General features: G+C 43.5%; 3 protein-coding genes across 18 annotated transcripts in view; 1 reads left to right on the forward strand and 2 right to left on the reverse strand.

Moving 5' to 3' along the window:
• Positions 1 to 76: 76 nt before the first annotated feature.
• On the reverse strand, positions 77 to 5,920 carry efhb (EF-hand domain family, member B). 2 transcript variants are annotated; one of them, XM_085918975.1, is made up of 13 exons: positions 4,554 to 4,889; positions 4,361 to 4,420; positions 3,557 to 3,700; positions 3,258 to 3,414; positions 3,060 to 3,170; positions 2,678 to 2,798; positions 2,090 to 2,176; positions 1,942 to 2,009; positions 1,717 to 1,877; positions 1,430 to 1,637; positions 1,174 to 1,365; positions 923 to 1,104; positions 77 to 849 (listed from the first exon to the last, which is right to left on the reverse strand). In XM_085918975.1, exons 1-13 carry the CDS (start codon positions 4,587 to 4,589, stop codon positions 703 to 705), a joined length of 1,674 nt encoding a protein of 557 aa, XP_085775101.1. In that variant the 5' UTR covers positions 4,590 to 4,889; the 3' UTR covers positions 77 to 702. The 2 variants fall into 2 exon arrangements, with proteins under 2 accessions (XP_085775101.1, XP_085775103.1); XM_085918977.1 differs by lacking the exon at positions 4,554 to 4,889 and adding an exon at positions 4,896 to 5,920 and having other exon boundaries at positions 78 to 849.
• rab5ab (RAB5A, member RAS oncogene family, b) lies at positions 4,959 to 8,402 on the forward strand. Its single transcript, XM_085918978.1, has 6 exons — positions 4,959 to 5,228; positions 6,382 to 6,580; positions 6,776 to 6,927; positions 7,060 to 7,182; positions 7,251 to 7,344; positions 7,426 to 8,402. The coding sequence occupies exons 2-6, from the start codon at positions 6,415 to 6,417 to the stop codon at positions 7,539 to 7,541; spliced, it is 651 nt and encodes a 216-aa protein (XP_085775104.1). The 5' UTR covers positions 4,959 to 5,228; positions 6,382 to 6,414; the 3' UTR covers positions 7,542 to 8,402.
• A 2,367-nt stretch (positions 8,403 to 10,769) lies between these two features.
• znf385d (zinc finger protein 385D) overlaps positions 10,770 to 15,504 on the reverse strand; it is a 55,255-nt gene continuing 50,520 nt past the window's right edge. For 12 of the 15 annotated variants that reach the window (XM_085919467.1, XM_085919469.1, XM_085919460.1 and 9 more), the window contains 4 exons: positions 14,596 to 14,880; positions 14,322 to 14,509; positions 13,224 to 13,316; positions 10,770 to 11,611 (listed from right to left, as the gene is read on the reverse strand). In XM_085919467.1, the coding sequence (XP_085775593.1) occupies positions 11,369 to 11,611; positions 13,224 to 13,316; positions 14,322 to 14,509; positions 14,596 to 14,880 (809 nt within the window). In that variant the 3' untranslated portion in view covers positions 10,770 to 11,368. Of the gene's footprint in view, positions 11,612 to 11,671; positions 13,078 to 13,223; positions 13,317 to 14,321; positions 14,510 to 14,595; positions 14,881 to 15,504 lie in introns of those variants that run through there. The other 3 variants (XM_085919472.1, XM_085919470.1, XM_085919473.1) reach the window with 2 other exon arrangements.

The following is a 15,504-nucleotide window of genomic DNA, read 5'->3' on the forward strand; positions in this document are numbered from 1 at the left end:
GGAAGTCATTTGTAAAACCACAATGTCTATTATGATTGATATTCAAAAGGAAAGAAAAAAACCCCACTGAGGTCATGAAAATGCTCCCAACATCCAGAAATGCAATTTTGACACATTTGTTAAACATTTGTATTGAAAATGACTCTTGAATATATCTAAACACTTGTGCGTCAATCGTAGTGCTTAGCATCAATTCCGCAGCGCGCTAATGAGATTACGCCAAGTGACGCAATGTCAACGCGACGGCGGGCCACGGCGTTTAAACAATTTGTCACGCCGCCGCGTCACTCCCCTTTAAATGGCGGCAAACACAAAGAAGCACAAGGAGAACGTGTTAATTTATGAATTAATATTTTGATTTATTTAAAACTATTTCACAGTGTCAACGAGTCGAGGCGGCGTGCCAGCGAGACGCTTCATTAATCCGCTTAGCGAAAGTGATGGCAAAATAGCTTCAAGAAGCCATAACGAAAATCTTTTGTCTCTACGATGCAATTAGACATCAAATAATATAATATTCACACAGAACAGATGAGAAAAAGACATCAAATCATTTGCATGACTCAATTACACACGTTTTTGTTCCTAAACTAAATTAAGCTGATTTTTCTATTTGATTTGTGACGTTTTTTTAAAGATTTTATCGTGACATAAAATGCCACATTTGCTACCAAAGTAAAAAAAAAAGTTTTTTTGTCCCGACTACAAAGCTTTGATTTCCTCGAGTACGGTTCGGAAGGTTTCCACGCAGACGTCGCCATTGGGATGCCTCTTGGACGCCCGCTTCCAAGCCTCCTCGAACATCTCCTCGGAAATATTTTCGCCCAGGTTTCCGAAAATCTCAGCAATCTGTCAACGGCAAATCGAAATATCAGAGTGTATTGAATTATTTGCAATGCACCGGCGTCTCAACAGCACATACTTCTTTCTTGGAGCGCGGGAGGAAGAAGTGGTCCCGATATACCCCCTGACGTCCGAACACTGACGGCAGCAGCAGATCCGTCAACGTGGTCATGTCGCCGTAATTGACATGGTTGGTGATCTTCTGGATGGGCGGGGCCGCAATGTCCTTGCGGACCGACGGCATGCCGAAGGTGCGAGTGTCTTAAGAAAGAAACTTTTTTTTAAAGACTTGGATCTAAGGGTTGTGTATACAAGATTTAGTTAGCTTACCGGTTTCTTGCGGCTTCTTGGCAGCGGCCCCGATGAAGGAGGCAGAGGTGACGAAGCGGTCGGAGAGTAGCTCGGGTCGTCTGAGAGTTCTCACGGTCTTCTTTGAGCTGCCAGTCTTGAAGGGCTCCAGGTCATTGGTTTTCAACAAAGGACCAGAACCAGGAAGTTTGTCTGAGTCGGTCTGGAACTGGGCTGAATAGCAAAAACAAATTGGACTGGTTTTCGTTTTCAGAAATTGTGCACTTGTGGGACTCACTGTCCACGACCAGATCCTGCTCTCGCCTGTCCAACGGCATCTTTTTCTTCATGTTGAGGAAGTTGGCAAACTCCAGGAAGTTGATGAACCCGTCTCGGTCGAGGTCGCATTCCTTCAACACGTCGTCCAGAACGGCATCGCTGACGACCACCTTGAAGTGACGGCACACTTCCTGCAGGTCCTCCTTATCGATGCGACCTTTGCCTTTCTGGGGACAAAAATCGCCTTTGAAGTCAGCGCTTAGGCCGTCATGGTCGCTCCTAAATCTGAAACATCTGGCGTCTTACCTTGTCGTAGTGCTTGAAGGCTTGCAGCAAAGACGGGAAGTTCTGAAAGTTGATTTGTTTAAGGCGGTTCCGCACGGCGCTGGCCAGGCAACGCCGGCGCTCGTCGCCTCGCGCTCGCTTGCCCGCCGGCTGCTGCCCCGAGTGGATCAGATCTCCGACATCTGCGCAAACGTGAAAACGTCAGCTAGCCATCTCAGTTCACGCCATCCATCGACACAAACTCACTGTATTGGTCTTGCGGTATGACAATTCCGAAAGTGCGGTTGGAAGGTGCCTCAAAGTTGGTTCCTCTCCTGGAAGAATCACATGACAAGTTCTAAAAGTTGAAGTTTCATCATGATGGCTGTGAAATATATTTAAAACAAAGACGTACTTCTTGTTGTCCACGTTCCCAATTTGTTGCTTCAACTTTTCACTGCTGTCTGGAGATCTCTTCCACACAGGGTTTGGATTGTACAACCTTCGGAAAGTCAAATATTTTAAATAAACACTTACAGGAAAAAAAATGTTTTGATTATGAAGCCCACAAAGTGCAAGTTCATATCATCCCATAATAATTTGGTAATTGTCCAATAATAAAATACAGAATTTAAAATAATCTAAATATATGACATAATGTAACGCTATAAATAAAATACAGACATATTGAATATATATATATTTAGTTTTTGTCACAGGAGGATTTTGGTAAATGCTACCAAAATAGTTTTTGTATTGGTTGCTGCTTCTCATGATTGCATTTGTCATGATTGTCTTGAACATCTTTGCACATTAATCAACATCATCACAATTATAATTGATAAAATGATGATTGATTGGCGGTGAAATAGCAACGGGGCAGTTGTTTCCTGGCAACTGCTGCTCGGCAACCAACGCAGTCACATGATCGCACTTTATTATAGGGCAGCTAACAAATTAGGCTTTGGGGGAAGAAAAAAAAAAATCAAACATTTGCTGTCACCTGGTGGATTCTCCAAACCAATGCAGACTTTTGCCGACGTTGCGTCCATCGGCGCAATAAGGCGTCGGGATCCCGAAGCAGCTGTCTTTATTATAATTGTACTTCCGGTCAGTTTGCTCACCTGGAACACAATTACAATTTTGTAAAACTGCATCATTCTATTTTGTAATACAAATTCGTTCAAATTATTAATTGCGCCAGTCTTGAATCAATGGCTACATTTCACGAAGTTCCAATTAAACTCGGGCGACTGTTGACATAGAACAATTCAGTAGTTTTTGTTTTGTTTGGCCAACTGTGAAAAAATGTTTAGCTCTAGATTAAATCTACAATTTACTCGTTTGCTTTTTTTTGTATTTTTAAATCCACGCAGATTTCTCACCGACAAAATAACTGTTGTGACTGCGAACGTAAGCCTCGTGCCCAACTTGGTCCTCCTTTTCCAACTGATCCAAAGTTTTAGAAGGATGAATAATTTGGCCGATATCCACATCTGGATCCAAACACACACACAAAAAAAAGGAGGAATGAGAAACCAACCAAACTCAAAACCTGAAGAGAATAATTTGAAGTGTCGCACCTCGATGAGATGGAGTTCCAAACCTGGTGTTCTGGTTGTACCAGGCGGGGAATCCGGCGTGGTCTGCCGCCCTGTGCGATGCGTAGTTGGCCTCACTGAACTCTTGCAGCTTCTGTTGGAAGTTGCTGAGAGGTGGCGGGTTGAGCATGACCGCGGCCTGCCATAAAAAAATAAAAATGACATCATTATTTTGCATTAATAGAGATTGCACAATAGAGGACGTTCTGAATAAAACAATCTAATATTTGAGCCACAATAGATTTTGAGCAGATGAGTTACGCCTTCAAATGCCGGCTGACCGATAGAGAAGCCTTCGTGCGGACGCCGTGAACAAGCCCGTCGGCCACTTTTGGGTCATCGGCCTTCCCGGGATGTACTCGGATCACACCGGGCCCCGGTCTGTTGCTGTTGTGGTACTTTCGAACCGGAGGTGGCGTCGGGGCCTAGGAAAAAAAAAAAAGTGACAATGTTTTGACATACTTAACATGACTTTGTGAAAATAAGCATATATGAGCAGCATATTTCTTATTTACAGTAAAGTCAGTCTTCGGATTCTTTCACACGGAGATCCGGAATAAAGGTTGGAACATAAGCCGCGTATCTTTCAGCGAGGGCAGAATACTGCCGTGACTTTGTGCCTTGAGACGCAACATCCTGCCATCCAATAATTAGATGATAGATATAATTACCAGCGTCTATTGTGACATAAAATAGTCTGACAGCCGCAATTGCTTTCAACATGACAGGGCGTGGGACGTAAGTGTTGGATAATAAGCTTAACTGCCCTATTCCGCCATTCCGCATCAATGCCAGTCATATGAGAGGAGAAAAGGTGGAAGCCATAAACCAGCAAAGGCAAAAATTGCCTAAGACTCGTTTGATTCCAGTTCTGTTCTGACTACTTCTGAAAATGGAAAATTTCCGAGAAAACTCATCTGTCAGTACTAATTATATTGAAAAAAAAAATGATGACTGCTTTCAACACAAGCTGAATGGTGGTATTCCGACTTTAAAAGATCTGTTTGTATTTTGAAACATGCGTGTTTAACTTTGTCTCAAAAGAATTGTTTGGATTCTCTCTAAAAAGCTTTGTTATAACTCACCTTTTTTATTTCTTGAAAACAAGCAGCTACTGTGTCCCTGAAAGGGACTCGTTTTCCAGCCTGTAATGTGGGAGGGAAAAAAAGGTAGAAATTAAATTTATATTGAAGATACAGATCCGCGCACACAACATCAAAGTCACAAGTTAGGCTAACGTGGCTAAACTCAGACAACAACACGTGAAAATTCACTTACCCTCGGCATCTGTGCTATTCTCATCGCGTCTGACATATTCAGCCCCCGACTGACTGATAATTTCCATTAATTTGCAACCAAAAATAAAATGTTCCCTGAGGGGAGAACACAGGTCTGGCTTCCTTACAGTTTGTCGTTGCCTAGCAACATTTCAAAAGCCGACAAGGTGATATATAGGAAATATCTACTTTTCATCTAAACACAACATCCGAGCGCTTTCCAACAAACGCGACATTAGATCAACTTGTGTGGGAAAAAAATGTTGCGAACAAAAAAAAAAAGAATGACGTGTAGAAGGAGTTACATTTCTACTATTTGAAAACATCGCCATTTTGTGTTCACCTCAGCCTTTTTGAAGTTTTATTAAGGCAGGAATTCATAGACATAATATAAATGATCCCAAATGATAAGAATGGAGACGCGCGTATGATTGGTGCGGCTCGGTGAGACGTAGGAGGATTGCCAGTTGCGGTCATACGATCTGTCATCATCGCTCGTACAAAGCCAACAGGGAAGTTGAGACAAGTGGCGGAGCCTGCTGGAAAAAAGAAATAAGAATAAAAAAAAAACACAATCGAATGTTTCACTAAGACCGGCAGTCATCAAAGTGCGTAGTTTTGGTTTTAGGGGGGACTCTGTTCGCAACATTTGGCAGCGGCGTCGTCTCTTGGTTGGGTGAGTTAAACGAGCCGATTACGAACCAGCTAGCTGGCGGCTAACCGGAGGTGGTGGGGACTCCACCCGACGCGGCCGCGGCTGAACACATACCCAACACCGAGCGCAGCGCCTCTTTAGCGGGTTAGCTTGTTAGCCTGCGTCCGTCGCTGACGACGACATTACACAGGGGTCGAAGCTAACCCGCTAACGTGGTAACTCGGGCAGGTCCGAGCGGTTGGATTGGCGCCATTAGTTGTATTGTGATGATAAACACGGACGCATGTGAAGCATTTTGACCACATTTGTTTGACCCAAAAGACAGCGAATGGATAGTGACGCTAGCCAGCTGTTAGCCAGTGACGGCTAACATCATAGCTGTCACTAGCCGTACACACCCAAATTTACCGCACATCCACCAGCGTTTGCCAAAGCGACACTTACACACACAAATATACACACACGCTCGATGTTTCGGCGTCTTCGAATGATAACACGCCGTCCCGTTGACTCTGTCACCGGCTAAGATTCGCCTCTCGTTACGACGTTACGAACTTATCATATAGCCGCTCGGCTAACGTTAGCTAGCTAGTATTGTGCTACTTCACGCTAATCAACAACAATAACAACTGAGCAAGCTGCTTAGTTAAACTTGCTCACGTCGTGCGTGTAACACGCAGATGGCGGTATTTTATAACAAACTTGGACAAATGATGTGGCACGTTAATTTTTGTCATATCATTTCATGTTTGTGTGAGCTGGCAAAACTTCCAGGGAAACTGACAGCGTCCTAAATATTCCCAATTTGTTTTCCTGATATCAATTTTATGGCTACTGTTGTGCAACCCTTGTGACCTAAAATGACACATATCATGGTCAAGTCTTCTCATGGACGTTGTTATAATTGCCCAAACTACTTGTTGAGTCTGTGAAAGCAAGCAGTGTTTTTGTCGTGTGACATTGGGAATGCCAAACTATCCCGATGACTCAAATTTGCGTGGACGGCTGTCGCTCTCGTTGCAGAGTGTATTTAATGCAATAACTACCAAGATTAAATCTGACGGTGTCATTCAAAACGGGAGGATAAGATGTCAGGTCTCTGAGGACAACAACAAAATTTTCACCCCGTAGCTCGTTCAAGTGTTGAGGTGACAATATCCGGGTGTTTCTCCAGCATCCACAGTAGGAAGCGTCCGGAGAAAGCGACATGGCAAATAGAGGCGGAGCTACCCGGCCCAATGGGCCCAACGCCGGCAACAAGATCTGCCAGTTCAAACTTGTGCTGCTCGGGGAGTCGGCGGTGGGGAAGTCGAGTCTGGTGCTCCGCTTCGTCAAGGGACAGTTCCACGAATTCCAGGAGAGCACCATTGGAGGTTTGGCTCTCGTCTTGTCCCGGTGGAATACTTGGGAATGCTATTATTACATTTGAGGTGTTACAAAATCTTTTTGGGAGGGGCAGGTCGACGACTTACATTCTTTTCGTATTCTCGCCGGGGCTTAGGAGTTTACCTCGTGATCGTAGTCCCGCTAAAATGGCTGTCGTTAAACCATTTTGCGCTTCCCCACAGCTGCCTTCTTGACTCAGACGGTATGCTTGGACGACACGACGGTCAAGTTTGAAATCTGGGACACGGCCGGTCAGGAACGTTACCACAGTCTGGCCCCTATGTACTACAGAGGCGCCCAGGCCGCCATCGTGGTCTATGACATCACCAACGAGGTAAGATCACGGTTGAGCCGGGGCAAATTAGTGGCGCGGAGCTCATGGGAAGAAAAAAAAAGTGACTTATCTGAAAATCAAACATGTCAAGTTTAATTAGTGGAATGATTGCCGCGGTTGTTTCCTGCACAGGAGTCATTTGTCCGGGCGAAGAACTGGGTGAAGGAGCTCCAGAGGCAAGCCAGTCCCAACATCGTCATTGCACTTGCCGGCAACAAAGCCGACCTGGCCAGCAAGCGAGCGCTTGACTTCCAGGTGCGGTAAAATACACAATCTTGTTGTTTTGTTGAAAAATTGGATTCATAGTTTGATGTCGGATTCAGGACGCACAATCGTACGCCGACGACAACAGCCTGCTCTTCATGGAGACGTCGGCAAAGACCTCCATGAACGTCAACGAGATTTTCATGGCCATCGGTGAGCATCTATCTCCTCGATAGCAACGAGTCGCTCGTCGTGTAAGCGCTGTTGACGACAACTGTGATGATGTCATCCTAGCCAAGAAGCTCCCCAAGAACGAGCCCCAGACAGCCGGCGCCAGCGGCGGGCGGAACCGGGGCGTGGACCTGACCGAGACGGCCCAACCCAGCAGCCGCACCTGTTGCAGTAACTAGGAAGGGCCCGCACAGTGGTCTCAGTTAACGACCCCCCCCCGCCAACCACCACCACAACCACCAAACATGCACACACATACACACATCAGCTTCCTCACCACCCAGTCCTAAATAGCGAAAGACTTTGTATAGCTGCATTTCTAATACCTTTTTTTTTTTTTTTCCTCAGTTGATGTTCCTCCTTTTTCTTTTTCAAAGTTTTTTTTGTTTGTTTTTTAAAAGAGGTGTATATCAGTATAATGGATGCATGTTATCACTACAACGCCTGAAGCAAAAAGCTTTTCACCCTCTTGTCGTAAACTAACAACCCGCCCACAAAATGGCCCCCATCCTGACCTTTTTTTCATCTTCTCTCAAACAAAAACCCAACAGGAGGGATCTTTTTTTTTTTTTTTGGGTTTCCTGGAGGATTCGTGGATCACTCCCCCCCCCCCCCCCCTCACCACCGAGTCAACACCGCACGTGTAGAAATGACCATGCAACAAAAGAGATTCCGAACAATTGTACAGTTGGTTATGCTTTTTATTTTGTTTATTTTTTTTTTTGTATTCATTCTCTACTCGTCTCCAACTGGTAAAGCTGTGGTGTTATTTTTTTTTTTTTTTTAAACGATTCTTCTAATTAGCTCTGTGTAGTGTTATTAACAAAAGAAAACGAAAAAAAAATCAACTCTGGTGTCACGTTAAAAAGGAACTTTTAATCGCATTGCACACAGTGTTGATCATCATGTCTTCATTTTATACGAGCGAGTGCTTGTGACCCGCAAACGGCTCGATGGGTTTTAACCACGCGACGGGCCCGATCGGTTTTTGAGTGTCTGAATATGACTTAATAAATTCAATAAAGATTGAATCTCTTGTACGCCTTTTTTGCTGTCTCGCTGGATCAATGGCTGTGCTAATTATGTTGGTAAAAACTTATGCTCATAAGTTAATTGGTAATGGCATTGTTTAACAGAACTTATCCATCACATATTTACTAATTCCCCTTGCAAACAACGTGCCCGTCTTCGTTTATTTTCAAAGGAAACGTATGTCGAAACTAACGTAAAGCGAGGAGAGCCAGTACCTATATTGTTTGGCCCGCCGCTGCAGTTCTCTGTCTTGGCCACGCGAGGGCAGTAGTGTAGCGTCACAACGTCTTCATGCTTCGAACCACACACGGTTGAATTATCAGTCTTAAAAAAAATCAGTATACAAATTCAGGTATGAGAAATGTTTTCAGAGTTTATCATATTATATTTGGCATATTCTGACCCCACAACATTAAATATACACAAAAAAAAAAAACTTTAAAAAACAGGCTTTGATCGCTTGCCGTTACCATGGTGACAGCCTCCTCATTACAGCATGTCCCTTGTGCTCCCTGGCGGGGGTCAGCAGGCTAAACTTTGAGGGAAACCTTTTTTTTTCCTAGCGAAATTTCATCAAATAAATGTGGTTTGAGCTCATAAGTACTTTCCAATAAAATCCCTTAAACAAGATGAAGAGACGAGAAGATGTAAACAGTCCCAAATGGTAAACAAAAAAATACTTTGATATTATGACATTTTAGTGTTGGTTATGAGTAAGGTTATTTGAAAAAATATAATAATTGGAGCATAGGCAGAATAAAATACAGGAGCTTTAAGACATGTTTGGATTAGTTTTTTAGGTCAGGGGAATGTTTTAGGAAATTTAATTTTGGCCAATTTGGGAATCCACTCATTTATCGCTTGATTGTGGAAATTGGTTTGGGACTTTTTATGTCCTATTATAAATGTCAAAGTGAATGCTGTGAAAAGGGCTCATTTTAAAAACAAAGCTAGTGGAAAGTTTTGCACAAGAAAGTTTTTACACTCTATTCCTTTGTTCTCCATCTTAGGACAGACTACACAGTGTTTGAAAGTGTCAAAGTCAAAGAGTCCGTCTCACCTGTCTGAGCCGCCAATGAATAAGTCCATAATGGATGGAGCCGTCAATCATCAGTAAGGCTTGATTAAGTAGAGGTCACTGGCAGAATCTTATGAGAGTCAGTACAAGAGCCATAGCCGCCATAATATAATAATGATGCCATTATTCACTTTTGATTGACACTTACTATATGTTGTCCATTGTGGAGTGCCATCAAAAGTTTGGAGTAAAAAGAAACTTATGTTATATGCCAAACTGCTTCTCAAGGCATCATGGATTAGAATTAAAATCAACAGCTATTTATGACAAAATAAGATTCCTGGCTCAGCCAAGCAAAAATGATTTCAGAGGTAAGAAGATTCGACCTGACGCCAACCATTTGCATTAACGCAGATAAAATGCTTGAGGAAGAAAAGCAAGCGAGGGGGGACGCAAATCACTGACCCCGGAGAGGAACAAAACAAGAAATAATGCGTTAGTAAAGATCAAGCCAGATTAATAAATGAAAAGTGGCGAGCTATGATAAGTACACCCGGCCGTGCTGTCCACATTCATGACTCTCAAATTAATTTGATTTGTTTTAAAAGCCTAGATGCTAGCGTAGCGAACGCTCCGCAAAAAATCAATCGCTTTGGTGCCAACATAAAAAAAATATTTGAGCGCACGAAAACCACACAAAAATGTTCTTTCGCGTCACTTTGCGTTACTGCTTTTGGAGAACGCGCCGGGAAAAAGCAACAGTGTGATTATGGTGATGACGTCCGTGCTGGAGAACCCTCCAGATGTTTCTTTTTTATATAATGCCTTTTACACTGGTAGGAGGATTAAGGACACGCAAGTCTGCCTTGAGATAAGAGTGCAATACATTATGCGACCACATTGTTAAGTCAATATAAACATGACCAACAGGGGGCGACAAATCTTCCCGAATCCTTGATCATTCACGCGTGGGCAGATGTTGTGTGCTTGTGTGTTTTGTACATCCACGTTGTGTGTTTGTGTGTTCAACTTTTGACTCGAGCTATTTTTAGCTCCCTGCACCAGAATCAGAAGGCCCAGCTTGCAAATGTTCACATGTGCAATATTTCACAAAATACATATTGTAAAAAGAGCACAGCCTTGTTTGTCTAATGCATGGTTTAGATTTTATTTTATTTTTTTCTAAAGATGGTCAGTTATGTTAAACATACTTGTATTAAATTATTAAAGGCATTAAAATGCATCTCTCCAACTTGTTTCCTTTGGTAAATCATCCAAATTAATTTTTTTTACGAGATTATTCATGGACTGGTGTACCTAATGAAATGTCCCGTGACGTGACTCTCCAAACGAGAAGCACATTTAACAAAGTAGGACTCTTGTTTTATTTCAAATGAAGACTTTTTTTTTTACACATTTGACACGTAACACACACAGAAGCATCGGTGGTCCTCACAAAACACACACACACACGCACGCACGCACACACACGCACACACACTACTCACAAGAACTTTTAGATATGGGGTGTTAGTGTAAAATTTCAGTATGACCCAAAAATGAACCAATTGAAAATGACGTTGGCCCGTACAGGTCCATATGAGGTTCCTGTGGAAATTTCACACCAAAACCAAATATCATGAACTTTTTTGGGAATAGTGTATACATACGCAAGGACTAATACAAACCCTCCCAAAAAAACCACACAAAGTCTAACCATTGAACAGAGTTCTAACGTCAAACGTGCACGTCAACAAAAGTTCAAGTGCAAACAGGAACGTGCGCGCCACCCGACGACACTCATGGAGTAATGACACTGCATAGTAGTTCACGCATGTGTGTGTGTGTGTGTTACATTATTGCCGTCATGTAGCTGTACAAGTGGACCGACAGCTCTCCATCTTGAATGCCAGATGCATAGACTGGTCCGCCGCCGCTGCCTGGTCATGGGGGGGGTCAGTACGGTGCAAAGAGGACTTGCGGATGGGCGGTCCTGATGGGGCCGGGGGCGGGACGGAGGAGGGAGGCGGGGAGGGGCGGTGTGGGGAAGAGGCCGGTGTTAGGGGCGTGGCCAGGAGCGGCGGCGCGCTGCGGGAACGTGTTGCCGAGGGCGGCGGCTGCGGCGGCCATTAGCTGTGCGGGAAGAAGGCTTGCCAGGGAGGGGCACTGACGTTCTTTGTCCAAAGTCAACTTGATCTGCTGGGGGGGGGGGGAGGGACAAGGACAAAGCGCTGCTGTCAAATCCACCTTCTTGTTTTCATTTTAGGCAGCTTGGGCTAAAGTCAAGCGTCTACTTTTGTTACATCTTCACTTGATTTTTGGAGTCAGCCAGTCAGGCATTTCCAATTGGTCCAAAATGGTGCTGCTGGCCTCCTGACAAGATCTTAGACTCCAATTCTGGCCTTTGCTTTTATTTTAAGATTTCTTTTTTTGTTTTCAAATCTTTAAATGCCGGAATTGTGGAATGTCACTCACATTTATGCTAATTGTCTCGGTCCATCTAATTTATACGACGACGAGTATTAAGGATATATATTGTTTTCAGCCCACACGCCAATCTTGAAATGTCATTCGATTGAAATGCATGCAGACGTATTTCAATGTTTTTTTGGTATAGTCGTTGAATAACAACTCTCAGTTTAATTAGAGTGGCAGCACGTTGCCATGAGACCATGGGACAGGATTTTTCAAAACATCCACAGTCTGGAATGAAACAAATGGGCCTGTGTGGTCTTTGACATCAAAGGCCATTTTGTCAAGTCAATTTGGAGTGTTTGGAGAAATTGAATGGGTATTTTTTGGAACCATCAACTTAAAACAGCCTAATTTGACAAACATCAAAAACAATTGGGAGTCGTCAAAACACATTTTGTATTTAACAGGAACCAAACCCATGTGTTTGGTTTTGCGGATGTCAATAGCAATTTGAACTTTAGGAACATTTGTTTTGAAGATGTCAGAGAAATTTCTTTATGTTTTTGTCAAAAACAACCAAGACAATTTAGTCTTAGCTGAATCCAAATGTTGCTGTTTTGTCGTAAATCTTGTCTTGTTGACATATTTTGGAGTAAACAGAACCTTTATTTATTTTATCAGACCTTACATGTCATCCTTACTGAAGCGGACATGCACATTTTTTGTAATTTCTTCTCGATGGAACCGAATGTGTGTCATAAAAGTAGGATCTAAAACGTCAAAATGTTTTGTGAAGACATTAAAGCTTAATAACGCGAGAGAAAATCCAAAAGATAGTGGCTGGTGTTGTTTTGTACATCAAGCCTCAGCTTCAGCCTCTCGCACACGCTCACAGTGAAGCTAATAGTGTGAAAAGGTGACCAAAGTTATCCGGCCTAATCTTCTGTATCCATAATGGAAACGCGGCGCTCCGGCGGCGCCGGCGTGTCACGGCTTATCAATCACTGTTGGAGGACGAGGAGGGGGCGGAACAAGGAAGTCTCACAAGTCCCAGCTCCCCTCCGTTAACTTGCTCAATGATGGGTTGGGGGGGGGGAAGACATTTTCCTCACAAGTGCTAACAGACAGCCCTCTGGAGCTCAAGCTCTTCTTCTTCCCTCCATCTTTGCTATTTCTCTCTCTTTCTCGCTATCTATTCTTTTCCTTCTTTCCTTTCTCTTTCTTCCTTTCTTTCTTTCCGTCTATCAGCTCTGCCAAACATCAGCGTATTCTTCATTTGACATAGTAGTGAATAATACTCGAATTTGCTCTGACTCCAAAAGTACGAGAATCTTATCTAAGTCTTGTTGGATGCTGCTGAGATAATTTTTTTCAAATGTGTGTGTTGGTAGCTCACCGTCTGCTTGGTGGCTCCTTTGCTGTAGGGAGTATATTTGGGCTTGGCCGGTTTGCCTGCCGCTCTGTCTTTATGGCGACGACTGCTGATGTGCTGAGGAAGGCAAGGAAAAAGTTTTTTTTTTAAATGTTCACGGTGCAGAAGATACAAAATTAGCCAGCAATTTGTTTCTCAGATTTAACAATCGGCATCAAGTCCTCGCACAAAGTGCAAAACGAACTGCATGGCAATTAGCCAATGGCAAAATCATCCTCCACATCTCCACCATCTTTGTTTTGTTTTTTTTAAAAACAAGCCCTGCGTGGTTTGATTGCGCTGCGGCGGCTGCTTGTTCTTCTTAGTCGTCGGCATGAAAAATGGATGCGTCACGTCTGGGTGGAAAATCTCAGCGTGAGCTCTCACAAAAGTCACACACGTACAAGACCTACGAGCCTAAAAAAGAAACCATTCGGGAGCTTGGAGCAGCGAGCAAAATACACATTTAGCATTCAGAAACTTTATAAACCTTCATGCTAAAACACAATGCAAATATTTTTAGATAATATTATTTACATTTATTAATGCTACATCAATTTGGGATCCTTTTTTTAGCAATTTTGTAATTACTGTCAGTTCGTGTCAACATAAACGTAATTATGAGGAATTGCGAGATGACTTCGAGATAAGTCTTATTGAGTGATCAAACTTTTTCTTTTTCATGCCGCCCTCTGAAGATCGCGACCCGTCGTCTTTCAACTTCTGCGTTTGTGCGCCACTGTTGCCACGGTAATGTAATCGACACGATTTGATATTTCCAAAGACTGACAAAGATTCCTGTTGCGCCGATTCTTTTTTTTTTGACAAGCCGTCTGATAATGATGCAAGTGGAGCGTCGCCATGGCAACTGACGAGCCAGATCCGGCGCATTATGACAACCACCCAACATCCGCTCTCCTTACATTACAGAACATTAAATACTCATATTTCATCCAAAAATATACAAAAAACATGTTATATATTGTCGATCGATACCTTTAAGAATATTTTAAGAACAAATTCAATTTTTAAAAACCGCAATTTAGCTCTTCAGTTCTTACAAAACTAGATGAAATAAATCACCTGCTTCAGCTGCGTCTCGGAGTTGACGTGCACGTCACACGTCTCACAGTAAAACGTTTTGTTCTGCAGGCCCGTAGACGCCTTGGACGTGGACGGCGGCGTCACTTTGCCTTTGACTCCCGGCCGCGGGAAGGACTTGATGGAACCCACGCCGCTGCGGGCCTCCAGCATGGTCTTGTGCTTGGTGCCTTTTTTGTGAACACATAAAAAATGTCGAGATCATTTCTTCTCACTGTAATTTGCGTATTGTGGTCATTGGAAAGTGACGCCATACCGCTATTGTGAGCCTCCAGCTGCGAAGCCGAGTTGACGGCCACTTTACAAAGCGAGCAGTAGAGCAGACGCCGAGCTTTCTCCTCCTCCGTTTCCGCGTCTTTCTCGGGTTCTTTATCCGGGTCCGGTTCAGGTTCTGAGGGCGAGCGGAGCTCAACCTCCGAGGTCATCTCCGGGGCGTCCGGGAGCGAGGATAAGACTCCGGCAACGTCGGTCGGCGTTTCGTGGGACTCTGCCAGTCGGAGCGCGGGGGACAGCGAAGGGGGCGCCGCGCTAGCAACCACATCTGGAGAGACATCATCGCCATTAAAGCTGATGATGGATGGAGATTTTTTGCATATTGCGGTAAGTCATCAAAACTTTTGCCGAAGTGGCCAGATGGATTCTAAAATGGCCGCTTCAAAACCAAAACGGCAGAATTCCATTGTCTTTTAAAGCAGGGTTTCCTCGGACTCGTTATCAGAGGTCTTCTCGTGATAGACGATGATGGATGTCACCCAAACTCGACGTTGTTTTTAGCTTTTCAAAGATAAGAGTAGGACTGCTTTATAGTGTTTGGGACATTGCGTGTGTGACTCGAAGCAATAAATAAATAGACGGTCTTGTGTTTGGGAAACAAACGGCCACTTCATGACTTATCATCCGCGGTCAGCAGCGAAGAATGAACATAATCAATCAATTCTATTTTTGGGATCAATACAAGCAACTGCCAGAATAACAAGAAATACAAGTCAAGAGCGAAAGATGAGAAAATCAATAGTGAAGTCAGTGCAATTCAGTCAGTGTCATTTCTCTTATTGCAAACAATATAACACCACAGGGCAAGTTGGCTTGAAAAGATAAAGGGAGGCAAACTTCAATTCAATTGTTGACAATTACTTGGGTTTAAAAAACTTGCATAATGAGCCAA

This window comes from Syngnathus leptorhynchus, chromosome 8 (genome assembly GCF_054491065.1).
Source record: "Syngnathus leptorhynchus isolate UIUO chromosome 8, UIUO_Slep, whole genome shotgun sequence".
NCBI classification, from domain to species: Eukaryota; Metazoa; Chordata; class Actinopteri; order Syngnathiformes; family Syngnathidae; genus Syngnathus; species Syngnathus leptorhynchus.

Bases quoted from the DNA above. Each gene is read 5' to 3' on its own strand.
- efhb (XM_085918975.1), bottom strand. From the start codon at position 4,589: ATGTCAGACGCGATGAGAATAGCACAGATGCCGAGG. The intron at 1,366-1,429 runs GTGAGTCCCACA...TTTGCTATTCAG, and splicing joins GCAGGATCTGGTCGTGGACA to CCCAGTTCCAGACCGACTCA. The intron at 850-922 runs GTATGTGCTGTT...TGCCGTTGACAG, and splicing joins TCCCGCGCTCCAAGAAAGAA to ATTGCTGAGATTTTCGGAAA.
- rab5ab (XM_085918978.1), top strand. From the start codon at position 6,415: ATGGCAAATAGAGGCGGAGCTACCCGGCCCAATGGGCCCAACGCCGGC. The intron at 6,928-7,059 runs GTAAGATCACGG...TTTCCTGCACAG, and splicing joins TCTATGACATCACCAACGAG to GAGTCATTTGTCCGGGCGAA. The intron at 7,345-7,425 runs GTGAGCATCTAT...ATGTCATCCTAG, and splicing joins CGAGATTTTCATGGCCATCG to CCAAGAAGCTCCCCAAGAAC.